This window comes from Tachypleus tridentatus, chromosome 13 (assembly GCF_004210375.1).
Source record: "Tachypleus tridentatus isolate NWPU-2018 chromosome 13, ASM421037v1, whole genome shotgun sequence".
Classification (NCBI taxonomy): domain Eukaryota; kingdom Metazoa; phylum Arthropoda; class Merostomata; order Xiphosura; family Limulidae; genus Tachypleus; species Tachypleus tridentatus.
Window position 1 is genome coordinate 160678013 of NC_134837.1, and position 15700 is coordinate 160693712.

At 32.1% G+C, this 15700-nt stretch overlaps 1 protein-coding gene across 3 annotated transcripts in view; it reads left to right on the top strand.

Moving 5' to 3' along the window:
* LOC143238176 (ankyrin repeat and fibronectin type-III domain-containing protein 1-like) overlaps positions 1–15700 on the top strand; it is a 183321-nt gene that overhangs the window by 129652 nt on the left and 37969 nt on the right. For 2 of the 3 annotated variants that reach the window (XM_076478166.1, XM_076478168.1), the window contains one exon: positions 1541–1633. In XM_076478166.1, coding sequence (XP_076334281.1) covers positions 1541–1633 — 93 coding nt within the window. Of the gene's footprint in view, positions 1–1540; positions 1634–11279; positions 11520–15700 lie in introns of those variants that run through there. The other variant, XM_076478167.1, reaches the window with a different exon arrangement.

Genomic DNA, 15700 nt, shown 5'->3' on the forward strand with positions numbered 1-15700 from the left:
CTCCAATGACATTTAAATTCAACTAACAAAGTGAATGGAAAAGCACTTTGTTAACACTGAATTATTTTTTATGAATATATAAAACTTGATAACTAAGTTCACTGATTTAGTGAAACTTGAGTCATTGTCTTGTACTAATGTATCTCCAATTTACTTGTTGTCTTATAAATTTTTTGCGTTACGTAACTAGCTGACGTTTTAATAAATAATTAATATAAAATAAGAACAAAGAATATGTAATACATGTCACGAATGCCACGAAAGAAAATACCATTATACCACACAAGATCTAACCAACATGTTAGTATACAACAAAATACTAATTATTTCTTCTAATAGTGAAATTAAATTTATAGCTGAAATATTATTCTCTGTGTTTGTTTCTGAATTTCGCGCAAACCCATACGAAGTCTAGCTGCTATAGCCGCTCCGAACATAGTAGCATAAGACTCGAGGGAAGACGGCTAGCTAGACGTCCCCACTCACCGCTAACTTTTGGGCTACTCTGTTATCAAGAAATAGTGAGATTGAACGTCACATTATAACACTCTACAGCTAAACATAGAAGCACGTTTGGTGCAACAGGAATGCAAATTCTCAGATTACGACTCGAGCGCTTTAATCACTTGCCCATGCCGGGCCGTCTTTTTGTGAGGTCAATGACATAAACAAAAGGATAGTTGACAAAATTGTTTTTAGTTGTATAGGTCCTCATTGTATTTGAAAATAATGATGAAAAATGATTGGTACAAATTTCTTATTTGAAAATATCTCGGGGGAATTTGTGTGTTTGTTAGTATCTATTATTATATTCCTCCTCACGAAATTATTGGGAGAATTATTTGGTTGTTAGTATTTTTGTACAAAGCTCTTGAAGAGAAAGAGCCTAGTTAAAATACCCACCGTCCACTCTCAGGCTACTCTTGTCTTATAAAGCACACGTGGCTAGAAATACGGAATACATTTTTAGAGCACTGAAATGTGAACCGTGAATAACTGGATTCAAAGTTCCAGCAAAGCTAACCACTGAAGTTAGACCTGACCTTGTCATGATGGTAAGAAAAGAATTTATATGTGTTTATGTGTGTCGAAAGTAAATTTCTGGGAGTATTAAGATCATTTTATTCATTGTGGATTTTAGTTTTGTTTGAAACCTCTAGATGGCGATATATACAAAACAATGTTATTGTTTTTCTTGCAAAATTCGAATTTCCTCGTAATTAGAATCTCATGGAAACTGTTTTAGAAAGCTATACTTTTTAACGTTAGTCACCATCATTTTTTTCATAACTATATCTTGAGCCTTGTACTAAAAACAGCTTAAATATTGTTATAGAAAATTATCATATTTTTATTTGAGTAACAAGACAAATTTAAAATTGATTACTGGTCCCAGAGTGATAATCTTCCTTTAAATCCCGTCTCATTATTCTGGTAAGTAATTAAATCATTTATTCGCATAATATTTTTATAAACGCCTTTTTTTCCTACGCAATTACGTATTTTAACGTATATGTTTTGTTGTTGTTTTTTTTGAAAGGAACAAATCGGTCGACATCTTTTTCTCAGAAAGACATCCGAAAAGGAACGTCAACTTTAGAAACAAAGAAGAAACTTCCGGAAGAAAACAAGTGTAGGTGGATTTTCACAAACATATTTATATATATATTTCACCCTGAAAACTGTGTGGTAACTTGCACCTAATGAATGGCTCAGTGGTAAGCCGGAGACCTTGAGCCTAACAGCTAACAAATACATATTCCTAATAACAATATTTTTAAGCCATATGTGAAATAATGGATTGATACAAAAAATGGCAACACGACAAAGAGAGAAAAACTGTTCAAGATACGTTTAGAAATATAAGATAAGATACATATCACTGCCCTTTTTGTGTGTGTGCATTTTCTTATAGCAAAGACAAATTAATTACCTGCTGACTCCACCGAGGGGAATCATACCTCTGATTTTAGCGTTGTAAGTACTTTGACTTACCGCTGTACTAGCGGGGAACCTCTTTTCGTGTTGATGAATCAAAATACTATTGAAAATTACATCTTGAGATATTAAAGCACATAAAATGACAACGTTAAGTTTCATAAAAATGGCACAGGAATATATATTTTTAAAAATTTGACATTTGTTTTTCAATTTTATTGAGCTTGACCGTGATTAGTGGTCAACGTTGTGGACTGTGAAATTAAATGTTGACATTTCACTCTCTCTTGCTGATAAAAATGAAATAAAAACAACAAGAAACTTTGCTCTTTGGACCTAGGTGCCGTATGATAGTGATTATCAAGTTCTCATATCCGATTAGAGCTAAAACCTAGGGAGGACTTAACGAATTTGGCTCATGCGTAGTTTTTCGTCAATTTCTGAACAAAAGTACGCCATTTTATTGTAGCTAAGTTTACAGTTAAATTAATCTCTGTCCAGGTTAAACTAATAAATTATTTTAATTTTATTCATTTATTTATCGAACAGTCTTGATTATTTTAAGCTTTTATCATTGAATTTGCGAATAACATGTTAGTCCATAGCGTGAAGGAATGGCTGCTGAGAATAACACATAAAGCGGATGGCCAATATTAATAAGAACTTGTGAGACATATCTCATTATTAAATAGCCATCTTAAAAATGCAAACAAAGTTCTGACATTACCTCATGAAGGATCATTAGTTCTTTGTGTCAAGTTGGTGCCATGCCTCATGAGATAACCTATCATAATTGTTATTGCTCAAACGTATATTATTTATTACACGAAGAATATTGAACACGTTAGAATTATTCTTAAAACTGATCAGTCGCAGGGTTTTGATAAATCGAATAGGAATTATGTATTTGTTGTTTCGAGACAAATGAAATTTGAAATTACTTTATTTGATGGATTGCTATGTAGTGCTGTTAAAAAAAAAAGTTTTCACAGGAAGTTTCTTCACCAACAGTTGTTTCGAGTTTCATGTGTAGGGTCGAACCATTGCGATTTCATTTCATACATCATTCCAGTAGCTGATATATTACACAGCCTAGTGATTGAAATTTAACTTAAAAATACACGAGTTTTTAAAAAAGTTGAAACCAAATGGGTTATGCAACAAAGATAATGTAGCAACATTATAGGTTTTTGACTGTGGTTAATCATTTTAAACATTTAGGAGAGTAGGTATTGTTTAGTTGGATAATTAAGTTAAGTGAGCTATCTGTGCTCTGACCTCCACGGATATTGAATTCCTGTTTTTAGCATTGTAAGTCCACATACATTACATTGTGCCACTGTAAAAACCTGTAAAAATTTATAAGATTACTTTAGCAGAATAGAAACTTTAATAAAAGAAACAAATGTTACTTTTAGCTTAATAATATTAAACCTTTTAGTCCTTAATAATCATATCTATAACAGTAAGATATATGCAAATACAATAATTATGTTTAAAATTTATTTTGAATAGTGGCAACCATGTCATATCATGTGACACCATTTTGATAAGAATAAAGATGGATTGAACTTGTACAGTGTTTCACTAAAACTAAATACTTTGTTTATAACATAAATGGCATATTATTTGAAACACGTTAACGAATTTGGTAGCATTACACAAATTTTTGTCTTATATTTTTCTCTTGCAATTAGATAAGAATGTATCGAGTTTAATTCTCCGTTAAAATATCTAAGATATATACAAAACTTCCTTATTTGTCAAGAATAATTTTGCCTGATGTAGTAACTGTGATACACTCGCGCAATAATCAAACCCTGCTACTTAGCATTATAAGCTCCAAAGTATACTTCTAAACTATCTGGGATTATCTGAACTTTAACTGTTTTTGCTTTCATCGATCACGTTTTCATTGTCTTGAGAAAAAAATAGTAAATTTCGGTAAGTTTCTGCTTTAAAGTATTGAGGGTGTTGTGGTTGAATTTTTATTCATAACTCTTACTAAGGTTATTGGTTTTATTGATGTAAAAATTAGCATTAAATGTATTTGTTATAAAATTGCATAATTTTTTTTTCTTATTTGTCTGCTTACTGCAAATGCTTCCGACAGAGTGAATAAATCACGATCATTTAAAGTTCAATTTGAAAGAATATTTGAATTTGAAAGTTATTAAAGGATACAGTTTATTATGGTGTCCTTTTTTATATTTATGGTGGTATGACTAATTATAATGTTAGTAAATCAAATGTCTCTTGATAATATCCGGTTTACTGAAAAAGATTGGTTTGGTTTGAATTTCGCGCAAAGCTACTCGAAGTCTGTCTGCGCTAACCGTCCCTAATTTAGCAGTGTAAGACTAGAGGGACGGCAGCTAGTCATCACCATCCACCGCCATCTCTTAGGCTACTCTTTTACCAACGAATAGCATGATCAACCGTCACATTATAACGCCCCCACGACTGAAAGGGTAAGCATGTTTGATGTAATGGAGATTTGAACTCGCTATCCTCAAATTATAAGTCTAGCGCACTAACTACCTGGTCACTTACTGTAGATAAGCCATAAGCCGTAAAGGTTTAAGCCAGATAACGTATACAGGCAGTGAGAAATTAAGGAAATATTTGATCGTATGAAAATAATCATTACCCATTTCTTATTTTATTGTCCTCTTAAATAATGTTATTGTTAGGCCTACTGTATTTCCTGTTCAAAAATTCATCAGGTTTAACCCTTCACATCATTTTGTTAGACTGAATAGTCAGGACAGGAGCTTTTTTAACCCTTGAAGCACAACGAAATTGTAAAAGAAAACTACTACTAAACTTATATTATAAAAAGTAATAAAATAAGAATATGGTGATTTTTTTATTGCAACCAATGCTGGTACCAAAAATATGATCAAAAACATGTATCAAAAGTATTAACATTATTATAGGCAAGCAACCATTAAAATATTTTATACTTTTATAATAAAACTAACTGGGTTGTAAAAAGTTTTTTTTTTCATACAAATTTGTCGTATCAAATGTGTGAATTGTGATTTGGTGTAAAGTTATTTGATTCGTAATTAATATCCAAAAGCCATGCATGTTACAACCATTACCTTTAACGGTAAAACTTACTGTATGTCATTGAACATAAATACTGTGATTCTGTGAACATATTAGATTTAGAAGAGAATTCATCAAGCGTCAGTAATACTAGTGACAACGTTTTCAGCCAATTTTAGTACTTTCAAAAAATCAGTAAGGTTTAGCTTATCATTTATAATTGTATCCTTAGAATTATACTGTTCTATGCAATGGAAATGAGTATTATATGTAATGTGGTTTGAAATTTCTTTTCTCATACAGTAATTCTATATTTATATAGAAGTTTCTATAATATGCAGCATTATTTTTACTGATTTATTCTTGTGAATTATTCCGGTCTGAGTGAGAAGCTATCTAGAATATGCGAAGGAAAATGTGACTCTCAAATTATCATTTCATTTACCACTTGTCACTGATTTATATTGGTTTTGGTAAATTCCGTTTTTCATCAGCAACCGCGGACGAGAGCAAATCGAAACAATAAGACGAAATTTCGTATATTGGTTGAGTGTTTATTATACGCATGATGCTTTGAAATCTCTTTGGCTCATACAGTTTGAGATAAATTGATTCCTTTCCTTACTATTAACAGTTGCAAGTTTTGGAACGTCATGCTCTGGGTTTGCCCTTCCACGTTAACTCCAAATCCTATCAAGGATCTCTCTGTCCGCATACATTTTCAAAGTATACTTCTTCGTTTAAGTGTTCTATGTATCTGAGTTATCCCTGCTTCTTTGTAATTATATTTTTTGTGAGCTGTTTCGGAACAATCCACATCCTTCTCAAAGACTGCTACTGCCAGCTAAACATTATTTTTAATGTGTACTAATTACTTCCGGCTAATGATCCCGAACGTGATGCATCTCCCAGGGTGAATTTATTCGAACATATATACCCTATTAAATACAACTACTCTTATTTCTGTACAGCATTGTTTTCTTCCAGTTATGTTTCACAGAGTATGAGTTGCTTCTTTTTAATAAGGGCCAGCATACCATCCAGGCAACAAGACCAACAATAAATTACATAATAACTATTTCATTTCATGACCGCATAATTCAAACCACACGTTTCTATTGCGGAGTTAATAAGATATATTTGGCTGGTTACTTCATAAGGTCAACTGTTTTGATGTAATAATTCTTGTAATTCAAGTTCTTTTAACCCATTGACCGCTGATTGGCCGTATAGAGTACGGTCCGCCTCCGGTAGTTGAATACAGGTGTGCTGTATACGGTGTACAGATAGCAAGGATTCCAAGCGCGTTTGAAGCAGCCACAGTCAATTGGCTTAAAAAATCGGATACAATGAAACGCTTTATAAATATACGACTCATCAAACGTTCTTATGAAACATAATGGCTAAATTTCATTATAAATCTGCAAAAAACGTTGAATTTTTGAGTTAACTGTTTCCAACATATATATGATTGTAATATTTTGTTTTACAAAGTGACTTTTAATGAACAACAGGCGATGAATAATAATGTAGGAGTCCAACATATGTCACCCAAGTTCCGTTATACTCACCTTGAAGTAAAAATATTTTGTTGATACGGCTTCTTTGGTAATGTTAAAAAAAAAAGTAGAATGAAAAATTATTTCCAAATATTTTACTTGGAGACGTTTTGCCGTTTTTTTGAAATCATAAAACGTGTCGATTAAAATCACAACATATGTTGAATAATTTATTTTTCTTACACCTTAATTAAACAGTTTCGGTTACTTTATAAAATAGTTGCAGAACTTGCAACATTGCTTTCGTTTCACTCTTTTAGAATACTGTTTTACAGCAAATATTTTATGTCTTGCACTCGACTAAAATATACACAGTACCCTATCATGGCTTATAATATTTCTTAGATCAATTTTTAGAACTGCTCAAAATATTAACCTAGTTTGAACTACTATTTTTGGTAGGTATTTGGCAACAAAAACACCATGAAGTAACTATTCCGCTATATTTTCTAGGGTTTTGACCTGATCAGTCTCTAATATATCCAGTTTAGTATCCTTCTTTGCTCAATTTTGTTTTGTCTTTTTCCATAAAATGAACCAACGTAAGAACATGACGTTTTATTTTGCCCTCAGTTACTGCGCTATTACGTTTAACGGTAAAAGAGAAAGCGTCATCAAATGGATAAACTCAGTTTAGAAGAAGAGATAAGACACTCACTTGTATCGCTAGGTGTTTTTATGATCCTTTTCCGGGGCCAGTGACTGAGGATAAAATAAAACATCTTCAGGTTTTAAAAGCAGCACCTGCTAAAAATGGACGTCCATTAATCGGCCTTCTTTCTTTTCTATTGCTTTTAATAAATCATTTAAAAACAGGCATTTTCTAAGAAAAAATACCTTGAAAAACATAGACAGAAGCAATGAACTGGCTAATGGAATATTTTACGCTGGATTTGCTCTTAACAGCAAAAACAGTTAAGTAGAGTACTTGTTAAAAACTTTAAAGAAATTTTACAGCAGAGTTTGTTCATAAAATCACTTTTCATATACCAATACTAAACTTATTTAACTTATTTAAACGTTATGTATATTGTAATGCAAAGATTTGATTTTTTATCACAATGGCAAATTATGCTCACGTAGATTAAACGATTGGATTAGAAACTCTGAGAATTCAAGCAAACTGTCCCTAATTTTAAGCTACCAACTAGCCAACGGCACTCTTTACCAAAAGGCATTTACCCTGTTCTTTGAAATGAATGATAAGATTGTCTGTCACTTTTATAATGCGAACACAAATGAAAATGCTAAACAGGTTCATTTGTATCACGTCTCGAAGACTGGACTCTTCGATCCGCAGTCCGACACGTAAATAACTAGACAACATTGAACGTGTTATAAAGACATGATAGACAAAATGTAAGTGACAAAGTAAGAAAATAACTTTAAAATAGAAAATAACATTTTATAAGTAATTATGTTTTGGTTCGATAAGAACAAAGGTAAAATAAATGGTGCCAGCTAAGACTGGGTTTGAAACTACAGTTCAATTTTGTTAAATAATATACTGTTTCTAGACAAGCAACCGTTTTTCTAGATACTGAATGTTATTTAAATAAAATCTACCTCACCACCTCTATCCAAGAACAGATAGAAAATCTTGTCCTTCAGAAGTGACACATAATAGCTTTCTCTATTTAACCCTACCATTCCTAATTAGAATGTAAACCTTACATACAATGATAGATGAAGAGCCTACATAGACATTACATCTGTGTGATACACTGTAGATAAAATGTATTTCAATATTGCTTTTTTTAAAAAATAAAATCCCTTTTCGAACAGTTTTAAAAAACATCGAACGATTGTTTTTCGTTTTTAATCTACAAATGACACGAGGCATCCCTCAAAGGAAAGATTTTGTGAAGAAATTTTGTATAAATTATTTTCAAGATAAAAACGCATAAGAAAGTAACCAGTTTTATATCTGAAGTTTCCATTTGATAAAAAACAAACATAAGTCATTTGGCGAATGTATATTAAAAAAGAAGCTATCAATAATCATGCCAGTTGTATAATTTTATAATTTCCTTTGTTTTATATCTGAGATGTGTCATACTTAAAAGTCATGAAGTTAGATTTATACACTGTATTATCTAAAAAATAAGTTTTATTCTAGTTATAAAATATTTTGGTTTAGAATCATTACTTACCGTTTGTTTGTTTTGGAATTTCGCGCAAAGCTACACGAGGGCGATCTGCACTAGCCGTCCCTAATTTACCAGTGTAAGATTAGAAGAAAGACAACTAATCATCACCACTCACCGACAACTCTTGGGCTTCTCTTTTATCAACGAATAGTGGGATTGACCCTAGCATATAACTCCCCCACGGCTGAAAGGGCGAGCATGTTTAGTGCGATGGGAATTCGAATCCGCGACCCTCAGATTACGAGTCGAACGTCTTAACCTACCTGGCCATGCCGGACCGTTATAGTTTGTAATTTGTGAGTGTTTGTTAAAAGTATATTATACTTTAGAAGGTTTTTATTCGATGAAATCAAAGGTAATTAATAAGCAGACAAAGGAAGCAAGTAAACAAAAATTGAGGAAGAAAATAATGAAATCAAAAGTTCAATCATTGAAGCAAACTAGAATAATATTGTGTTGATATCGAAGAATAGTTGTTTGTTTGTTTGTTTTGAATTTTGCGCAAAGCTATACGAGGGCATCTGCACAACCCTCCCTAATTTACCAGTGTAAGACTAGAGGGAAGGCAGCTAGTCATCACCAACCACCACCAATTCTTGGACTACTCTTTTACTGTTGAATAGCTGGATTGATCGTCGCATTATAACGTCCCCACGGCCGAAAGAGCGACGTGAATTCGAACCCACAACCCTCTGAGGGTCGAGCGGCTTAACCACCTGATCATACCAGGCGAGAACGAAACAATATCATCAGACAACTCACACAAACACACAGACACGGACAAGGAACGCAAGCTGTAGAATGTAAATCTTTAACCTGAATTGGACACATGAACTATAATAAAGAAAACAAACAAACAAAAACAACTTAAAATAACACATTAACTCAAGGCAAAACTGCAACTAATTGTTATTACATTATTCCATATTCTGAAGAAACTATGGCACAACGTTAGAAAGCGTGCAACTTGTACACATTTGTAAGAAGTAATTATATAGTTGTCACAAGACATTAGTATTATGTCTGTTTTACTTTCTAATACTACATTCTTCATCTAGCAGGCCTGTTATTTTGGTGATTAGGGTGCTTGACCCGAAATCTGCGGATTGCGGGTTCGAATCCCCGTCACCGAACATGCTAAGTCCCACTTTTCATTAGTAAAATAATAATTTGACGTTGGGTGATGTTCACTAATTGCCTTCCTCTAGTGCCTCACTATTAAATTAGAGACGTCTGACGCATATAGTCCTCTCTATGAAATTTGCGTGAAATTCCAAATCAAACAAATAAATCTTTATTCAGGACACAGTTTGGTTGAAATACTATCAGATGCTTTTCTTCACAAAGTTCTAGTGAACTAAATAAAGGAGCGGAACGTTAAAGATATAATAGACCAAATACCAAAGTTTACAATCAACTACAGTCATGCTTTCCTGGCAAAGAAAAGGTGTTTGTAGCACAAAAATTTGTAAACGTTAAAAATAGTTACTTGAAAGGTGTTTAAATGTTGTATGTTAAAGAAACAAGACCCTTTAGTTATTGACCATAAAACCTGTTTTTGGTGGTTTATATGGTATGGTTTAAATCTTAATGGAATTTCTATGGATGTTTATTGATGGCTTCTTGTTAAATGGAGCATTTCATGTTATTGCATCACTAAACCTTGTGTGTGGCTGCGTTTTGTATGATACCGACTGAAATAACACGTTTATTCACGTCTTGCTGTATTTTTTATTGTAAGAACAGATCCTTGCTTATTGCAAATACATACGAGAAAATTTCGAAATTTTAAGCTCTTTACAGAAGTTTCCAACTTTATAAGTTTTACCGTTTAACGAAAAGAAACAAAGGATTTTTTGTGCTTCATGGTATAAGATGATATACTATTAATTCAATTATTAACACGTGTTTTGTGTCGAATGTTATAACACAATCAATTAACTAAGCTTAGAGACCAGTTAAAGTACTTGAGAACACACGTGAAATGGTTAAACTTTGTATTAAGTTTGAAAAAATTCAGTACAGACTAAATCATGATAATGCTAATTATGTTATCATAACATTATTTTCTTTTTATATTTCATGCTGTTAAAAATTAAAATTAGGCGAAGATTAATCTGTTGACATGCATGAAATTAGATTAAAACAGAGCGTGTCTGTGTTCGGAAATTAATCGAATAGAAATTTCTAAATAAAGGACATAAATTATCTTAATTGTAAACACATTAGCTCATCTCATGTTAACAAATGGCTGGTTTTAATACTGCATCACGTATATAATTAAGACCACAAGTTTTCCGAAGAAAATATCTCTTTTTAACTCGCCAAGTTTTTGATTTTGAAACGTGGTTATATAGTTTACTTACCTTTAATATATAGAGCTATGAACACTTGTAGTTTCCTCGAATTGTTTTCTCGTGTATTTTGTTGCCATGACAACGCCCGAATCACTTACACGATACGACGCGAATGTTTCTCGTACTACATTCGAGTGCTTGTATGAGAATATACAAAAACGGATAGAGGGCGTAAACAGATTTTGTTCAGGATAAAAACAACGCTTGTGGAGAAGGAGAGAAGCAGTGTTTGAGAGTTTCTATCTGCATATGACTCATGGAATCCGAGAGAAGCGTAAGGAATCCCACCTCGGCAAACATGAACCCTCTGCAAGGGGTTGGTCAGCGTTTCAGAAAGTGGAAGAAATTTACTATGGAAAAGTCAAAATCGACAGATATGTCCTCTTATTACCTGTCCACCTCCCCAAGTGAACGTCGGAACCTTTTATCTCGTCTTAACACATTTGACTGTCCTTACCTTCGTGAGTTTTATTATACAATGCATGCTTATTTTTGTAATTCATTTTTATATTTCTCTCATTCATCTGTTTTAGATTATTGCGCAAATGTTTTAGATTTTGTAATTGAAAAAAAGAGACATAAGTTTACTCAATAAACCTGCTGCACTCTGAGAGTTCTGAGAGACACTTCATACAAAGTTTATAAACTAAAAAAACTTTATCTTCAAAACCCATACACTTAACGATTTGTTTTGGCCTAAAGCATACGTTAGATGACAAAAACAGTGTCGGAGATAGGGGACATCATTTGTTTTGAACAATATAAAAATCCGCCACATATATAGTAAGCATAAGATCAAACCTATATTTATCACACACACACGTGTATATATATATATTTATTATGTCAAAAATTCAGAAACTGTGATTGGTAAGAACTGATGAAAAGCCAGGTATAACATATAAACGTTCTAAATAAATATTTCACTACACTTCTCAGTATATGTACTTACTATAAGCTAGATAATGTATTGTTATTGTTTTGAAGCAAAAACATCCATATTGTTAAAACTACTTCAGAATAAGTTATTGATATTGTAGCATAAGGAATACGTTTTGCAAATGTAATAAAACCGATTTAAAATTATTATTCATTAATGGATTAAGTCCTTAGGAACAATATCATCAGTATGAACAGGTATTCTGTTGTAATCTTTTTTTTCTCAGAAAAGTTTTTATTTAAAAGGTTATTGATTACATACGAAGAAATAAGTTCTATTTGCCCAAACCTTTTCAACGTTGCTTAATTACACATCAGGATTACTAATGAATTCGTTACACAATCGGTGTTTTGAAACATTTAAAAATATATAGTATTGTAGTTGTTGATTATAAAAACTTTAACATCCTATAAGTCGTAAAACATGTTAAAAATATAACTAATATTCCAATAGATTCAACTAACAGCTGCAGACGTCCTTTATGATGTATTTTAATTTTATGCAGAAAACGAGTAATTTTATCTATTTTTTGTCAGTTATTTACACCGAGTGTTTTAAAGATCAGAAGCATGCGGAAAATGTAGCAACATCATGTAATATATAGAGCAAAACAAGCAGTGAACGCTATAAAAACAAATCGTAATTATCTGGTGGGTTACTCTACTTAAAAAGTAAATAAAATGATTATCAGTTTATCTTTAGTATTGCATAAGGTAGTTGATTTACAACGTAGATGATCTAATTAGATGGTATAACTCAGTTTTCATATATTTAATATTAAAGCATGTTCATATAAACAGACACTAAAATAATAATTTACTCTTTCTAAGTGCTATATTTTAAAAGAATGTGTTCATCTTTAAGTTCATAATAGCTTCTGATTTAATAGTAACACATGATAAAGAATCTCTAACCAATGTGAAAAAACTATAATTGTTAAAAACTTCTTAAAAACATAATGAGCCCGGCATAGTCAGGTGGTTAAGTCACTTGACTCGAAATCCGTGGGTTCGAATCCCCGTCACACCAAACATGCTCACCCTTTCAGTCGTGGGGGCGTTATTAATGTCACGGTCAATCCCAGTATTCGTTGGCAAAAAAGTAGCCCACGAATTGGCGGTGGGTGATTATCACTATCTGCCTTCCCTCTAGTCTTACACTGCTAAATTAGGGACGGCTAGCGCAGATAGCCCTAGAGTAGCTTTGCGCAAATTCAAAACAAACGAAAAACATAATAAGCCCGACAACAAACAAGTTAGTCCTCGTATCAGTTGAATTATTGTTGATGTCATTCACAACGACATAGTAAAAGATATGGTGGACGTTTTACCTTCATAATAAGGTTACAAACATTTTTTTTACTGTAGTGCTTTAGTTGTACAATCACATGACATCACCCTGCTTTCGTTGTACAGTTTTAATATATCGTAATCCATACTGTGTTTGTTTTTAGAAATGAAACCTTTCAGTGGCACAGCGGTACCTCTGCAGACTCACACCGCTAGAAACCTTGTTCCGATACCTGTGATGGGCAGAGCACAGATAGCCCATTGTGTAGCTTTTTGCTTAATTCTTAACGAACAAAGTTAGAAACTAAACTCGACGACAAATGAATTCCACAAAGTTTTCTAAAGATATTTTGCTCTTCCGTTTTCAAAAAAAAATTGTAAAACATGTTCAACTACATCTAAAAAAATAAAATATAACTGGTCAATAAGTTTTGTAATAAATTTATTCTCAGAGCAACACAAACGATGTATACAAAATGAGTTGGGTATTGAGAACTTATAAACACACCTGGAGTCACCTTTTAATGTAATGAAATAAGCGAATGTGAATGTAATAAAAAACAACAAAGACCAGTCAAACAGAATAACATCTTTACTAATATAAAATTTATTTAATTGTAATTAAACAGAAAGTTACACATGTGGCTATTTGCTCTTTGTCCATCACATCTATGAAAACCAAGTTTTTAGCTTTGTGCAACTGAGGGACCTCATACAAAACTAAGGCCTTCGATATATATATATTCCAATACAGTAAATGTTTTACATGCCTTGTAGCTTAGTATATCTCCCATTGGACGCCACAATACTTTTATAGTCCTTTTATATTGATAAACTAATTTTAAAACACTGTTTCTCAGCATACAAAGTAAAATCAAGAGGGAAAAACACGAGTTAGCGTATAATATTGAAGAAACGAGTGTTTCAGAAAAATCGAGAAGAAATTGAATAAAAAATTCTAGCTTAGATATAGTTTCGTGTTAGTGTTGTAAGAGTCTTGCCAGAAGACTGGTGTCGAAGAAGTAATCAATTTCATGAAAATATTGAGCACGATTTTAGTCTGGGAGAAAGAAGAAGAGTGAAAAGACGAGTCCTTGATTAAGTTATGATTTCTTTTTGCTAACATTTTTTGAAATAGTATATAGTATGGCAATTCTTTTAATCAATATTTGTTAATAATTCCTCAAGAAATGCCACTCTTTATTCATATATTGGTTCCTTTCTGTATAGAAAAAACTTCTGTGCATAACGTGGATACATTTTAATAAATTTGTTCTATATTTTAATAAAATAATAATTTTACTAGCCACTGTTAAATTTTAATAAACAATTGGTCGATTGTCTGGTGTAAATGCTTCGTTTGTAATTCACACATTCACTGATAGGTCTAAAGGAACACGCCCATTCCACTCGACAAATAATCCCCAATTAATTTATCTGAGGTAACGAATATCCCATGGCACCAGTAGCAAGCAATCCTTGTCTTATACCTTTCACAGTAACTAATTTTCCATTAGCATCTTCAATATTCATTTAATCCTTGAAGGTTGTTATAAAATGTTTTCTTGACGTAATAAAGTTGAGAACAAATATATTATACTTCATTTCTTACTTTTTAATTAATTATTTGTCAGGATTCCGTTAAAGCTTTATTCTTTAACATTCTACGTCATCTAGTTGAACTATCCTCACTTTCTGTTTTGAGATATTGATTATTTTGTTCATAACGTTGCTTACAACTAATACTTTGTCATATAACATATCTACGTTATTTGAAATGTAGGTAAAAGTTAAAGAAAACCGTATATCTAACACATACTTTATATCACTATAAACTTTAGAGAAAATACAAACACAAATAATAATTTTAAAAGCTATCTGATCATGTGATGGTTTAGTAGAGTCATTTTTATTACTTATTATATCAAACTCATTTCAACATAATAACAAACTGCGTTATTAATTATATTTTCAATGCATAGACACGTGTTTCATAAAGTGATGTTGCTGATGAAAAAACACTTTATATGTATGATATATGTATATATTTATTAATAGCTCTTTAAGATTTTCAACTTACTTTCATAGTATAAACAGGATAAACAGATGTTAAGATCTCGAATTGCCAGTACTTCCCTTTCTATCTTCATCCTCTGAATTTATTGTTTAGGAAAACACTAGTGGTTTCAGTAATTCTTGATGACGAGAAATCCACTTGAAATAAAAATGTATCTCAGGACGGCTGGTATGGGTATTAACACTTTTACTAATAAAGTGGAAAACAACAAATAACCTATTAACCTGAAGATGATCTAAGAAGGTCGAAACGTTGTTCTTTGCTTTAATGGTAAAAGTGTTAATATTCATGTCAGCCGTTCTGAGATACTAGTGTTATAGCTCCAGGTTTCGTGAC